This window comes from Erpetoichthys calabaricus, chromosome 2 (assembly GCF_900747795.2).
Source record: "Erpetoichthys calabaricus chromosome 2, fErpCal1.3, whole genome shotgun sequence".
In the NCBI taxonomy this organism is placed as follows: Eukaryota; Metazoa; Chordata; class Cladistia; order Polypteriformes; family Polypteridae; genus Erpetoichthys; species Erpetoichthys calabaricus.
This window is the reverse complement of record NC_041395.2, coordinates 92,959,252-92,976,212: the sequence shown is the minus strand read 5'-3', so window position 1 is coordinate 92,976,212 and position 16,961 is coordinate 92,959,252. Positions and strand designations below refer to the sequence as shown.

At 35.6% G+C, this 16,961-nt stretch overlaps 1 protein-coding gene across 1 annotated transcript in view; it reads right to left on the bottom strand.

Moving 5' to 3' along the window:
• The window catches only part of iqgap3 (IQ motif containing GTPase activating protein 3), a 101,815-nt gene that overhangs the window by 6,854 nt on the left and 78,000 nt on the right, over positions 1-16,961 (bottom strand). Inside the window, exons 30-33 of the mRNA XM_028794127.2 lie at positions 10,045-10,177; positions 9,041-9,143; positions 8,712-8,859; positions 8,285-8,372 (exon numbers count right to left, since the gene is read on the bottom strand). Coding sequence (XP_028649960.1) covers positions 8,285-8,372; positions 8,712-8,859; positions 9,041-9,143; positions 10,045-10,177 — 472 coding nt within the window. The remainder of the gene's footprint in view (positions 1-8,284; positions 8,373-8,711; positions 8,860-9,040; positions 9,144-10,044; positions 10,178-16,961) is intronic.

Sequence of the window (16,961 nt, the reverse complement as noted above, 5' to 3'; positions counted from 1 at the left end):
AGTGACACTATTTATACCTATATCTCTGTATGAAATATAACTGAATCTATTCTTGAGTGCTCATGGTGCTAATTCTGATTTAATGTCATCATTTATATAACTGTAGAAGTTATCCATTCTGTTCAGTCTCCACACCATTTAGAAATTAATCAATATTCCATACAACTACTGGAAAGCTTCCAATTTATTCAAAGGTAAAGGCTTTAGTAAATGTGAGCTGAGGGTATTTGCCATTTTCTTTTCTATATACTACCCCTTAATTGTTCTTAATACAAATAAACTTTCCTTCCTCAAAGAACATTTTTGGGTTCACTTTTAAATATTCAGCAATACTTTTCACTAACTGCCTTTTGCCATTTCTGATTTTATTTAGATGTTGTACTCATAAGCTATATAAGCAGCACTAGCTACCATTACATTACCATTAAATTTTTCTTTCTTTGCACTTTCCTTTCGTATTCCTTTATTTAGTAGAGGAGTTGTTTTAAATTTGATACTACTTCTATATTTTACGATGAACTTGTCCAGAACTTAAGTACAGCTTTGAATCTGTCTGACCTCTGTTCCACAATCTCCATAGATAAAAAAAATCTCTCTTTTTTTTTTTTTTTTTTTTAACTTGTAATATTTTGATGCATTTACTTAAGCATATTGAACATATACTTTGTGAGGGACAGCTGGGAGCCTTACCCAGCTGAGATGTCCTCAGTACGGATGGTCAGGGGGAGACAGCCTGCACATGGCATTATCTCCCCAGGATCACTAGATGGCACCCCACTGGGTTGCAAATGCCCCAAATTCCCACAGGGCATAAGTCCTGTAGGGTTCCAAGGGTACCATGGGGACTGGTGAGGCCTACTTTGTCAGGCTCCAACCTAACCTGGAAATGCCCCTGGGCCATAATGATGGGACACTGGAAGTACTCCCAGGTTTTATATAAAACAAGGTGCCTGTCTGACCTTGAGGAGCCTGAATCAGGAGGAGGAGGAGAATGAGGATGAAGCTTACTGGGAGAAGCAGACAGAGACAGAAAGAAAAAGGCCGAGTGCTTACAGTATTAAATTGTACTTGTGCTTGTGGGAAACACTTCAAACTGAATAAATCTCACTTGCTGATTTGGTCTTGTCCATTGTTGCACATGTACGTGTTGGGGGAGCTTCATTAGCAGTGGTGCTATTTTACCCTTTTTTTCCCCCAAAATAATTAAATAATTCCGAGATATCCGGTATTTACTCATCTGAAGAGGATTTAATGATACTACATACAAGTACAAATAAGCATGAGCAGCCAACAAATGGCTCTGAATGAAAAGGTAAAGGATAAGGCAACAAAAACCCCATCAAAGTCTAAACTGGACTCAAGTTCACAGTAACAGCCTCCCAGAGATGGACCTGGAACAGACAGGTGAAGGCATGGACCTGCCAGGACCTGATGCTGCAGCATAGGCTTCAGCCGAGAGCGTTAGTGAAAGCGAAACTGCAAGTGAGGAGGGCAAGGAGTATTGTCAACTCCAGGAGGACTACTGAAGCCAAGTGTGGCCTTTTCATTCAACTTCAGCTAAGACGCTCTGTGAGTCTGCTGCATCATCCCCCAATGGACTTGCAGTTCTACCGATGGAGATCAGGGATGATCGAAATGCACTCTCTAAGCTGAAGGTAAGGATTGCCTCACTCAAGGGGGACATCAACTATATAAAGCAAGATATAAAGAAGGACAATAGGAAAATAAAGAAAGGAAAAAGGGTCCTAAACAAGAAAATGAGAAACAGCATCAAGATATAAAAGATCTGGAGATACGTTTACGTACAAAGTTTACAAAAACCTTAACAGAAATGCTACAAAAAATTGATGAAAAAAATATAGGAAAATTTGAGTATGTTTGAGAGTAAAATTAGAGTACTTGGTGCTCAGCCTGAAGATGTTAAGCAATGTTTACACCCCATTTTGAAACAGTTGAACAAAAAACATCAGCTACATAATCAGAATGCAAAGTGCTCGCTGACAAACTGGCTGCACTGAAAGATAGATATAGAAGATCGTCCTGAAAAATGGGAAAGTCCAAACCAAACTGAAATTCATAGCTGAACTATTCTGTAAAATAACTGGAGAGGACTTTAAATCAGACAATGAGATCTCAGCATCCTACCATATATACGTGGATTAAATACCTCCACTACAGGCCAAACAAAACTTCATGTTCCTTCTCAGACAGAAAGACTAGGTTATATTTGAAAATAACCACATTTATATTTTCCCAGATTTCTCCCCTGCAACAGCTGCCTCAATCTATAGAAATATACAGCGTCTACATAGAACTGAAACATACAGCCTCTTGTACCCTGCCAAACAAAGTGGTTATTGAAGATCAGTTTTACGTTTCTAATTCTGTGGACAAAGCAGATAAAGAGCCAAGAAGACTGATCCCATCATTTTTTTTGTAACACGCGATCATGAGTCATATCATATTCCAGCAAGACAAAATAATACATAGTTATGGCATTACAAACAGTCCAGAATGCAAAGGTTCATGCAGAATTTTCTTTATTTCCATTTTGGCCATCCCTTTCCTTTTTTCAAGCTACAATTATTATATTGATATTTCCTTCAATATTGATATGCACATTTTGGCTACTTATGACTACATCTTCACTAATTGGTTACCAAAAAGTAAACAGCTATTGACAGTTTAAGCTTCAGTTATCATATTGAAATTTCTTCCATTAATTATATGCACACTCTAGGTGGGGGCGGGGAGTTCTTTTTCACTCTAGACATGCTCAGTCTCTTAGCATGTCAGAGAACCGAAACTTTGCGAAGTTTGGTTTGCCTCATTTGCTCAAGGGCAAATTTGGTGGTTGGGTTCTGATGGGTTGCTCAGGCATAGGGCTGGAAGATAAAGACAGCAACGCTACTTCTTTTTCATCCCTTAAACATAAACCATTAGTGCCAACATAAACTCCACAGTTATATCACTTGTTAATAATAATAATATATCTATGTCAAAGCTATCATATGTAACAATATACTTCCTCAACCTAAGACTACAAAATGTCAACATAAGTTCAGAAGCAATAGTTCTATGACCAAATACTGAATTTTGTGAGCTGGAATGTCAAGGGTCTCAATCATGAATTAAAGAGAAAGTACTCTCGCAATTAACAAGTCTAAATGCCAAGATATTTTTTTTTACAGGAGACTCACTTATTAAGCAATGACCAGTTTAGGTTGCAAAGAGTTTGGACTGACCAAATATTCCACTCCAGCTATACAAAGAAAACCAGGGGTGTGGGAATCTTAATACACAGAACTATTCAAATTATAGTGTCAGATGCAATATCTAATTCTAAAGGGAGACATGTCATGGTGACAGGCAATCTATCTAATACTAAATACGTATTTTGATTAATATCAATGCACCAAAGGCATTCTTCCAAAATGTATTTGCATCTATCCTTAATGTGAACACTGAGAATTATAATGGCCGGAGACTTTAATTGTGCTTTAAATCCAGACCTGGATAGACCCTCAGCTACAAAAGCAATTAACATCTAATACTACAAAGATAATTGCACAGTTTATAATGGATCAGACGCATGGATGTTTTTAAATCATAACCTAAGAGCATACTCCTTCTCACCCGTACATGATTGTTACTCAAGGATTCCCTCAAAGAAAATTTTTGCTTACTCTCAAATCTTGTAACTACAATGCTATTGTTATCTCTTATCATGTTGCTTAAATTACTGTGCCCTATGCACGCATCTCATAGCTAGTGTCTTAACCCCCAGTCATTAGCTGAGGACAACTGTACAGAATTAATATCCAAGCAAATTGGTTATTTTTTTTTTTTTTTTGAGACAAATGCATCTTTAGAGGTCTCAGCAGGAACACTCTGGGAAACTCTGAAGGCATTTAGGAGAGCAGATCATTTCATATCTTTCTCACAAAAATAAATTGGAAACCAAGAAGGCAGCTGAGTTAATCAATGTAAATACCATACCAGAATAGATCTAGAATACACCAGGTCTCCAAATGAAGCACTTTATAGGAAGAGACAGGTTTTGCAATCACAGTTTAACCTCTTGACTACTAAAGAAATGGAGCAACTAATTATTTATTGAAGGCAGACACTTCAAACCTTCGGTGTTTGTTTAATATAATATATTCACAAATTAAATCTCACACCCAAAAGATCCACATTGCACATATTTGCACATACACAATGACCAAAAGCAGAAGGGGGCATGGCACTATCCAGCTTTCAATTTTATTACTGGGCAGCAAATATACAAGCTATAAAGACCTGGAAATTGACACAAATGAATGAAAATACACAAGCCTTGTTTGCAATACACAAACTCTTGCAGTACTTCTTTATATTCCCTCTTCTGTGCCCCATTTAATATAAATTACCAATAATACACTAATAATCCAATTGCCCTTCATTCTCTCAGAATATGGATCCCATGTAGAAAGTGCTTTAAGACAGAAATAAACTTATCTTTTGACCCTCTAAATGACAACCACCTTTTTCCACTTTCTCAAACACATACACTATTAAAAGTCTGGAAAATGTCCATGATTATAACACTTAGAGACTTGTATACGGATAATGTCTTCACATCCTACAAACAATTATGGTGCAAAGTCAACTTCTCATCAACACAATTCTTCCACTACTTTCAAGCTAGAAACTTTGCTAAATAGAACTTTCCCAATTTTCCCCACATTGTTCTATTCCAGAATAAACATTGATCATTCTTGAAGACTCAGATAGCTTCTCTGTAATTTATAAAATATTTTAAAATCCCTTCCTTCCAAAGACCCCAGAGAAGTTTGGGGAAAGGATTTGTCACTTAATATTTCAGGAAAGGAATGTAAGGCAGCCATGCACAGAATACACTCTAGCACCATATGTGCAAAGCATTCAATAATTCAACTTAAAATCTTTGAGTGCTTTATCTTGTTTAAAATTGTTCAAAATCTTTCCAGGACAAGATTCAACATGTGAATGTTGCAATCTAGCTCCAGCCTCACTGGGCCACATGTTTGGGCCTCACCCTTAGATGATTTGTTCAAAACTTTTTTAAAATATGGCAACATTTTAACATTTTAGAAAAAAGCTTCCATTTCGAGGAAAAGAATAGCCGTCCTTTCTTGTTCATTTTATAGAGTAGCTTTGGTTGTTGGCTCTCCTTTATTTCTCTTGGGTGGGGGTTGAAATTTGCTTTGCTTTGTTAAGTTTGACCCGATTGCATGGAATGTTATCAGCTTCTAGTTAAAATCAATGAAAACAAATCATCTTGTTTGCTGAACTTGTGTTTTAGCCTGTGTTATATCAGGTGTTTGGGGAGCTGGAGCACCCCCTGGTGACCCCAATTTTTAAACTTACACAATCCAATTTAGAGCCACAGGGGCTAGAGCTTATTTAAGCAGCACTGGGCATCAATCCATCACAAACAAAACAAACACATACACACCCTTTTATACACACTCAGTCATTCCCATTAGAGCCAACTTATAGTTGCCAATCCACCTAACATACAGACCTTTGCGGCTGCTGTAAGACAACCAGAGTACCCAGAGAAATACCCCACACATACCCTGGAAGAACATACAAATTCCAAATATCAACCTGATGCTGGATTTGAACACGAGATACTAAATCCATAAAGCAGAAGCAATGACTACTGTGCCTAAATACTCAATTTTTACTTAATCAAATTTTACAGCTTTAATTTCGGTTTCCTCTTATTGCCATTTTAACACACTAGTTAGAAAAAAAACAGAACAGTCATCTATAAACTCCTGTTACAGTGTTTCACTATTTGTTGCATTTTCATTGGTATATAAAATTGCATCTAAACTTTCCTTTTAAAACTGTAACACACAATTACCTTAGGGAGTCTAACACATTGAAAGTGTCCTGCCTCTATATAATAGGTCCCAATTAAACTTACTAAACTGTGGTTAACTTTCCATTTGCAATACATGTTCATATTTAAATTGTCTATTACATAAATGCCCTCCTAAAACCACTTCGCTATCTTGGATGTATATCCATTTATGTTGTATTCATCAGCTGCTTTAAGATTCAGTCAGGTTTCTGTTATTGCTATTATACGTTATAGTTATGTACAATTACAAATAAATACAATTGTATTACTTAAAGCATTAAAGGAAGTAATTAGGATCTATTGCTGATTCTGTATCTGCTTCTTCTTTGATGGCTAGTAAATTCAGTGTTATATTTTAATAACTATGATTGTCTGACGCCTTAAACCTGACTGATTATCAGCTTGCTCTCCAAACCAAAGCCCTGGACTAACTCATGCTTACAGCATGTCTTCTCAATATATCCTTCTGGTTTAAATGTATGTCATCCCAATGGTGCAGATCCAAAAAACACCTGATGTACCATAAACTTTCAATTCACTATCATTCAGCAAGGCATTGAGCAACAAATTATATCATTTTACCTCTTTGTTACTTGTGTTGCCATATGTTACAGGGAGAATTTATGGGAAGATTATTTTTTAGTACACAGGTAGTACCAGCCTCTTGGAAATTATCTTGAAAGTATCTATTTATTTAAATTCATTTTTCAGCTTGTCTTGGAAATATAGGGTCTTGTTTTATTATTTGACAATACATATTAGAATTATTAGGCAATAGACTAAAAATAACAACATATGAACCAAATGGATAATGGTAAGGATTTGTTTATACTCTAAAAATGATATAATCAAAAGAAGCAAGTACAGTAATTTTTTTCATGAAAGCTATATAAAGAAGTACTATTTAGATATATGCTGTGAATGAATTCTCTTTAAATAAGGTAAAGAATATGACCTCCAGTGTACTCAGTTACTTATTCTAAAAATGAAACATCAGTTTTTGAGTATGTGATGTTACTTTTCTTAATCATAGCTTATTATGGAAATGCCAGATTCCATTCTAACCATAATGATGGGTAGAAAAGCATATGTAAGTCAAGCAATGTGTAGCATACTGGATTTAAGTAGAATTATGTTTTATAAATATATGAAGTTAAATATTATTGTCAGTAGGTACACATTCAAGCAAAAATGGTAAAATGTCAGTATTATAAACTGACGTGAAGACTAACACTTTATATATATTTAAAAAAAAAAAAAAAGAAGCAGAAAAGAGCTATACAACAAATTTACAGGTACAGTAAAAATTCACCAATAAAGTTCAGTATAAAGAACTGAAAAAAAAAAAACAAATAATGGGTTAGAAGGGCACTAGTCAGAGAAATCACCCTTGAAAATATGAAACTAGTTTATATACATAACCTGAACAGATTGTTTTTTTTCCCTAGGAAATTAACTGCTAAATGATTCAAGATAAATTTTACACTGCACCTTTCACAGTGACCAGTATGGTAAATTGCTTTATAACATAATGTAAGATGCCTAAATGAAACAAGATACATTATACAGTACATCACATAAAAACCAATATCAAATAATATAATTTTAAGTAAACCTAACTGAAAGTGATACAAATTTTATTCAGTACTGAATATTTGGGCCAAAGAAGACATATAAATAGTTAAAAGGTCCAGAAATTGGCTGTAATAATGATAAATGATTGCTCCAGAAGACATCTGCTCTAAAGCTTTTGAAACATCTAGCCAGTTTTCACACAAAATAAACTGGTAATATCAGAAAAAAGACATTGCCTGCCCTCCATGAAAGGCCAATTTTAAACAATATAAAAATGGGCTCTGGAGGTGTTCTCTGCAATACAAAATATATTCAATCTAGTCCACAGTCAAAAACAATTCAGGGAAATTTAATTTTTTTTTCTATGTATTCAGTCTAAAACAAAACGTATAAAATATCATCAGATCTAAAAAAAAAATACTTAATAGAGAACTGTCTACTGTATTCCAGTTTCATAATTTTCACCTGCAGACAATTTAACAGAATACAAAAATTCTCTTCAGTTAGAAATGCATGAGCTTATTTATAGCAAGAACTCAGAAGCCTTGGGAGTTTCAGTAATAGTCATTCAGGATTTCTTCATAATACCATTGACTAAGCAAACAGAGTAAGATTTAAGAGAATCAGGTTAAACACAACTCTAAAGTACACTATGCCAGGGAAACCAAGGATATATATATTAGATACAAGCAAAAAGTATAAATATCTCCCCATTTTCAGCTACCTTTATTTAAAGACAATGACACTTGTATAAACAACTGTTATGCCTTGAAAAAATATATTAATATGTTATCTTAACTCTGAAGTACTTGCCTGTTCAACAGATGCAGCTGTCCTTAGTATTAAAGGCAGGGAGTCACCTTGCTGAGCCTTGATTACATCAATGATTAACTGTTTGGTACTACAAGAGAACACAAGCAGATTCACTTTTTTAAAATATATATTAAAAGAACATTTTTTTCTGAGCAAACTTTAATTCATACAAAGATTCGTCCACCATATCTGAGAGATCACAGCTGAACATTTGCTATTGCTCATATTCTACAATTAGACTGCTGTCATTGCTTAAAAATGATCATATCCTAAAAGTTATTACTATCAGTGCATACAAATTTCACATTGCAAAAGCAAACACTAGATCTGATTACTTTTTGAATTAGATGAATTATAGTGTTCAACAAAATCCTTTTCACAGTCTGAATGGTTACATTACTACAATTACAGTTGATTATTAATATACCTCAGAAGAAGTCCCTTTATATCTGGCTGATCTTCACTGCTTTTGAAAATATCAAACTTATTTGCCAATGTTAGGGATACTTCTATCTTGCCGTAGTTGGCCAGTAACTGTTCAGCATTTGGATCAGTGGGTTGAACCATACTCTCTCCTAGACATGGTAGAAAAACATGAATACAGAATATGAAGGAAATATATTACAATTTGTGGCAGATAGTAATATTAAAATTCCCAAAACTCTTAACATACTATCTATAATTAAAGTAGTATACTTTAATGTTGTGTATATGGCATAAAACTACTTTGGCAGAACTGGGATTATAATCTACTACCAATAAGTGACTGCACAGTGGGGACCTCTCCCAAGTCATCTAAGAGCTCATGAAGGGGGTCATCGTGATCTGGAGCAATAGAGTCCTGGTGCTCTAATAATAGCTGAAAATAAGCAAAAAAGTTAGCAATTTTTTAACTAGGTACAACAACAAAATTTTCAAATAAGACTATGAACAATAATTACAAAAGATCCACAAATGATCACATTATAATTGAATACACATTTTTTAGGTATAGTGATTAGAAAAAAATACATCAAAGTTTAAACTTGCCGTGCTATTATATTTCATTGGCACAGTTTCATTAATAACTAAAGAGAGTAAAAATAATATTTTAGTAAAGTACAGAAATAGAATATATCCAAAATAAGACGTTCATACTAACCAGGCCACTGTAAAATAAGTGGTATGTGCATTATTATTATTTTTTTAAACATAAAATTATATTCTTAAACCCACTTAATTCAGTTGAGGTTGAGGGTTATGGATATGCCAATGTCTTTCAAATATGATCCTAGAAATACTGCATGTTAGGTAGGATCCAGCTGAAATTGGAAGGGTAGTCTATCTCACTGAACACAGATACACACACACATTCAACAGATAATTTAGAAGCAGCAGTTGTCCTACAGCCAATCTCTGTATTGATGTAGGAGGAAACTGGTGTGTATGAAATCCATGCAGACATGGGAAGAATGTACAATGTCCAAAAAGAAAACAACCAGTACTAGGATTAGAACACAGAACACAAGGTACATGAGACTGCAGCGCTTAATGTGCTATGAATGAAAACTGATTACCACATTTAAAAATAATTAAGTTAAAGTTTCATTGCAAAAATGTTATTTAGTTTTATGTTTTTGCCTGCTGGACACAAGCTAGGCCTCCATTGTTTTAAAGCAATAACTACGTGCTTATATCATGTTTGTTTTTAACTCAAAGTACATATTAACAACACATTTGAAATTCTCTTCTACTCTACACACATTATGTTAATTACATACCCGATGAGTGTTGATAAGTTCTTCAAGAGTTATGTAGATGACAGGTTTGTTTAGAGCCACCATCTCTGAATATTCATTCATATTGAATCTTTCTTCAGGATCAGGAACTTCGCATGCTGCCTTAAAAAATTTCCTTTAAACAAATACAGTACATTTTCTGTTAAAAATATGTTTACCATAATCATATGGTATACTGTTGACATAAACACTTTGTTAAGAATGAAGAAAAACATTTTCAAAATGTGTTCTTTTATTACAGTACAGTATTTTTATACAGTACTGAAAACTGATAAACACTGTTTAGTTAATTTTATTCAGTACAATACGTTAAAACATTCAATATGATAACATTCTACCATATCAGAACCAAATCCTTAATGAGCCTTATGTAGGTATACAGTAATCCCTCGCTACATCGCGCTTCGACTTTCGCAGCTTCACTCTATCGCGGATTTTATGTGTAAGCATATCTAAATATATAACGCGGACTTTTTGCTGCTTCGCGGGTTTCTGCGGACAATGGGTCTTTTTACTTCTGGTACATGCTTCCTCAGTTGGTCTGCCCAGTTGATTTCATACAAGGGACGCTATTGGCAGATGACTGAGAAGCTACCTAATCAGAGCACACAGTTAAAGTTCCTGTCTGCTGATTGGCTCAGCGACGGAGTGCTGCATTAACCAGGAAGTCTCATCTCACTCATTCAGCATTAACGTGCTTCTGCGAACTGCTTCAGTGGCCGTGTCCAAGCGCCAACAGAAGATGCAAATGATTGCAGAAAAGGTAAAAGTTTTGGATATGTTGAAGGAAGGGAACAGCTACAGTACACCGCTGCAGGACACCATTACGGCATGAGTCCACGATTCTTTTTATTTAAAAAGGAGGAAAAGCATATAAGATCTACAGCCGCAGTGTACTTTAACCAGGGCGCAAAACGAGTTGCAAGTGGACGTGATAAAGCAGTAGTCTGGATGGAATCTGCTTTAGGGATTTGGATTGAAGACTGCCAGAAGAAGAACAACGGCGATGCTACACAATCGCCTGAAGAGGCTCCTTTAGAGGAGCTGTAACGCTCTCCTTTGTTGTGCAGTAAAATTAAACTCATCATTATTGGACAAGTCGTCGTGTCATTGTTGGTGAGTAACCATAATTAATTATCTACGTACAGTACTTATTACATGTACATAGTTTACTGTCACTGTACACACATTTTACTGTATACAATTTTTCTTGCATTGTACGTATTTATTGCTGGTGGCCTGTCTGTCGTAATGGCTGTAACATATGTGATATCGGAGACGCTCGATATCTTTAAAATAATAGTTAGGTTTTACTGTATATAAACTGTGTTTACATACATAATTTCAACGAATCTTACCTAATATCTAAGAGAATACAAAGGGTTTATGCTGTATAATTGTGCGGGAAATGTTTATAATAGTGTGGGAGAGTTTATAAGGGCTTAAAATATATAAAAAGAACCATATGAACATATGGTTTCTACTTCGCGGATTTTCTTATTTCGCGGGGGGTTCTGGAACGCAACCCCCGCAATGGAGGAGGGATTACTGTATTACAGTAAACTGTCTAGCTTCAAATGAAATACACAGTCCAGAATACCCAAGTATTGTACTGAATAAACAAGATCTGTTCTCATTACTAAGATGAACTCTCTAAAGCACAAATCCTCTATAGCTAGGTCCTGGAAAGCCACAGCAGTTACATGTTTTTGTTTCCTTAAAATTGCTTAATTAGAAGACAATGATAGCTGCTGAAGCCAATTACTACTCATGCAACATTTTTGTGTTCTATTTTAGTTAACTTGCCTTTGAAGATTCCATCCATTTTTAATTCCTTTTAACAAGCTATCAATTAACAATAAGATTTGAATGACAAACGGGCCAGCATCTCACAATATTTGGTCTCATTTATACCTCTGTGTGTTCATCATGAAGTACCTGTCTGAATATTTGGAAAGAAGTAGAAGGTAAAATGCAAAGAACTGAGATTTACTCATTTCTTCAGAGCCACAAGTCACTTGGATGATATCCTTGAAAAGCAAAAGTCTATAATCAAAAAAATGACCTAGTGTGGCAAACTTAAAGCCATATAATTAAGCAAGTTTTTATCAGCCATGAGTCCACATTAGGAAATTAGGTCACAAAACAAAAGCCTGCAGCCACTGTGTCACTCCAAGACCAAACTTGAGGAACCTTGGAGGGTGTTCAACACAGCATGCTCAGGGAGTAAGCGTCACTTAAATTGACAAGGTGGGACTATCTAAGCTGATTTTGGTTCCACCAAATATGTTTTAAGCATCATATTTAGATTGGTACAGATCACACTAAAGAAGTGTTATGGATTGAGAGATCATAAAATTAACATTTGATGAAAAACAAAACCTCAGAGAAAGGTTCAGGGTTTTAATTTTTTTTAGGAGTTTCTCATTTTGCTGCATTCTTACCTACACTATTGTTTAAGTTAACGTGATGTTCGCTGCAAAGTTGTAAAAGACTAAAGCTAAACTGTTAATTTAAAACAACAAGAATTAATAAAATAATACAATTAAATTACACTATTCGTTCCCATTGCTTTTTTATGTTAGTGACAGACTATAGGATATAGTAATCAAAAATAGGTTTTTATATATATATATATATAAAAAAAAAGGTATCTTCCATAATGTTTAAATGATCAGTTATAAAGTACCAATTCTAAGTTAGTAAACCACAAACCCTAAATAGCACAAAAAAGTTCATAGTAATGTAATACAGTGGTGATCAAAATTAGAATACAATTTATGAGCACTTTTTCTGAAATATTGTTAATCGTCACTGCTCAAAATTTGCAAGAATATTAGCTGTGCGTATATTACTGTTCTACTAGCATGTTTTACAAATAATCAAGGCACTTCAACAAAAACCTTTATTTTACAGAAAACACAGTGATCAAAATTAGAGTGCAGTAACCATTGTAGCACAAAAGGAGATTACAGCTAAAATTTTTGGAGATTCAAAGCATTCAGTAATTAGTACAAATTTTAGAGGCCCTTACTTTCAATTACTTCAACACATCTGTGTCTGCAAGACATCACTAGTTTTAACACTGCTATGATTTGATCTGGGTCCATGCTTCTTCCAGTCTCTTCAAAAAGTTCAGTAACTGTAGTGGGTTTCTTAAAATTAACCTTTTCAACAACAATTTTCCAGGGATTCTCAGCTGGCCATTTCATTATTTCAATGTTGTTATCTTCAAAGAACTGCTTTGTCAGGGGGCATTGTTTTGCATTAAAATTGCGGAAGGAAGGAACCACATGTTGCTGAAGCAGGTTCTGATAACATTTGCAGTAGCTATATAAAAGGTCCAACTCCTGTTGCAGAAAACATTTACCAAACCATGATGCTTCCTCCTTAAAATTAAAAAAAAAAAACCCCCACACACACTTTGGGTTCAGTCTTTCCCCAGTCTGACACGAAATGTAATATTTCCGATCGGACCTAAATAAATTACACTTGCACTGATCACTAAAGTGAACTCTGGACCAGTTCTGTTCTCTCCACACAGCATAGCTTAGTCCAGTGATTCCCAACCACTGTGCCGCGGCACATTATTGTGCTGTGAGAGATCATCAGGTGTACCATGGAAAATGATCAAATTTCACTTAATTGGTCTGAAAATTATTATTTATTTACTGCCAACAATTTGTCTTCGTTCGTCTATGCGACAATGACAGACAGAACACTTAAATATTCTTCCACTAGGTGGCAGCAGACGGCTAATTAATCTGTGTATCTACATGTTGCCATTCAAACAAAAGAATTGGTGATGCTTCATCTGTAACAGCAGTGATAGCGATGGATAAATATCTGAAAAGAAAAAGTACACAATCCAAACTGGGTTCTGGAGAAAATTGTGACCCAGATGAAGGCCCTAGTATGAGTAGTGGTCAGAAGAAAGCAAAAAAAGGTGAAGCTCAAGACAATACAATGAAAGTTACCATTCCTTTGGATTTACTTTTACAAGGGAACCAACCATGCCGATTCCGTTGTGCTTGGTATGTGGGGAAAAGCTCTCCAACAGTGCCATGGTTCCTAGCAAACTTAAACGCCATCTCCAAACAAAACACCCGACACTTCAAAACAAGAACACAGACGATTTTATTCAACTTCGTGAACAGACTAAGAAACAGGCAGCTTTAGTGAGGAAAACCACAAAGATGAATGAGAGCTCTCAAAGCTAGCTACCAAGTTGCTGAACTCATCGCCAAATCAAAACAGCTACACACGGTGGCAGAGACATTAATACTACCTGCCTGCAAAATCATTGTAAATGAGATGCTCAGCCCTAGCGCTCTTAAAGAAACAGCCCAAGTCCCTCTCTCAAATAATACAATTGCCAGACGTATTGATAACATGTCTGCAGACATTGAACGGATCATTTTGGAAAAGTTGCACGTCAGGGGAAAATTTGCATTGCAATTTGATGAATCTACGGATATCAGTGGACATGCACAACTTTTGGCAAATGTGCGCTTTGTAGACGGAGACACCATCAGAGAAAACTTCCTATTTTGCAAGGAATTTCCAGAGAGAACAACAGGAGAGGAAATTTTTCGAGTTGTATCAAAGTACCTTGAACAAGAAGGACTTAAGTGGAAAAACTGCGTAAGTGTTTGCACTGATGGAGCACCTGCCATGTTCTGGTGCACCAAAGGATTTGTAAGCAGAGTGAAATTGCAACATCCAGATGTTATTGGGACGCATTGTTTTCTGCACCGTGAGGCACTCGTTGCCAAGACATTACCAACAGACCTAGCTCCTGTATTGGACGATGTTGTGCACATGATAAACTTTGTGAAGACAAGACCTGTAAAAAGTCACATGTTTGCATCATTGTGTGAGGAAATGGGAGTGGAGCATAAAGTGCTATTGCTGCATACGGAGGTCCGGTGGTTGTCCCGTGGCAAAGTTTTAGCCCGTGTGTATGAGCTGCGGAAGGAACTAAAAGTGTTTTTGACAAATGAGAGGTGTGATGACGCAAAGTTGCTTTCAAGTGATGAGTGGTGTGCAAGACTCGCATTTCTGGCAGATATATTTCAACATTTAAATGACCTGAACACATGGATGCAAGGCCGAAATGAAACTCTGCTCTCAAGTGCACATAAAAGTAATGGATTTCGTTCAACGGTGTAGCTCTGGCAACAACATGTGGAAAGTGCCAAACTTGACATGTTCCCACACACCCAGAAATGGCAAGGTATCAACACTACACTGTGTGAGACAATAGGCAAGCATTTGAAAACTCTTGAACAGAAGTTGTCATTTTATTTCCCTTCAGTTTTCACTGATTGCCTTGACTGGGTTAGGAACCCATATAGCTCAACCACAATTGGAAAGGACATGACTTTGCAGGAGAAAATAACTGTATTGAGAGAAAATCGTGGTTTAAAGCTGAGCTTTGCTGATCTACCTTTGGACAGTTTTTGGCTGACTGCTGCCAATGAGTTCCCCATTCTGGCAAGCAGAGCTATTTCAGCCCTGCTCCCATTTTCCACAACCTACCTATGCGAGCTTGGCTTTTCAAGCATGACTGCTATAAAAACTAAAAAAAAAAAAAAAAAATTGAGACTCAGAGCTGTTGAAGAAGATCTTCATGTGTGTCTTTCTTCAATTCCTGCGTGTACATCAGCGTTGTGTTCAACTAAAATTTTAAATTGTGAGTAAATTGAAACTAGAAGATTATATTTCATTACATATACTTTTTGTGACATTTTTGTTTGGTGGTGCGCTGTGACATTTTTCTAATGTAAAATACTAGGGGGCTTTGCTCGCCAACCCCCATATTTGGTTTTCTGGATACACACTTTCAAGATTGTTTTTTCTTTGAATTGTTGCTATTTCATTAGTTTCACTTTTATTTCAGAACTTCTGTAAAAACAATATTTGTAATCTTGCGAGTCCCAATATGCGGAATCTTTTTAATGAGGTCAGGATAGGTTTCTCTGTTTGGAATTTCAGCATAGACAAAACGATCTACATCATCAGCATTTAATCATTTTTTTTTTTTTTTACAGAGTAACAAAGTAAGTAGAGTTCTGCATTGGACTCCTGTCTGTAAAGTCGTGCTATTTTCCTCTCACAGTTCCAAAAGTACATGGGTTTACCAAGGTGATACCCCAGCTTTTGTCTAGGTTTTTGTACAAGGGCTAGACAGAACATTTTTGACTCCTGGGGTAAATTTATGTTTTTAAATAAGCAGACAGATAAATATATATACATTAACAAAGTAACCAATAAATGCATGTGCGGTAAACTCCGTTTTTGAAATTCTCAAGATTCTTTATTTGTCACATGCATAGTTATACAGGACAACACGCAGTGAAATGCATCCTGATCCGCTTATCAACAACTGTGCAAAGTTAGAAGAATATCAGTTAGATTAACAAAAAGTCATAGATCGAAAGATAACAGTATAGTAGAAAATAATAAATAAGTAAAATTATGTGAATAAAGTAGAATTAAGTGTTAAGGTGCAATAGTGTAGTAATTATTGTGCAAAACCAAAGTCAGACTGGTGCATAGTTAAATGAGGCAGTTTGTTTGCACTACTGCGATCTTTAATTTTTTATATTTTCTAATTTTCCTACTTTCATATCCTTTAACTTTCTCCACGTGTATAGCGCCAACATTTTTTTTTTTTTGAGCCTTTCTAATTTCCCTGGTTTCATAATCTCTAACCTGCTCTGCATGTGTTTAGCGCCAACGTTTGTAAACATCTCTATAAAGTTCTACTTTGTCATTTTACTCACTGTCATTTATTTAACAGCCGGATTGGATGTGCTTTTTTCAATTCCTCTTGTTCCGGGCTGATAATTACTTTCCTCATTTTCTGAATTTGCACCTCGATTATTCTTTTTTGC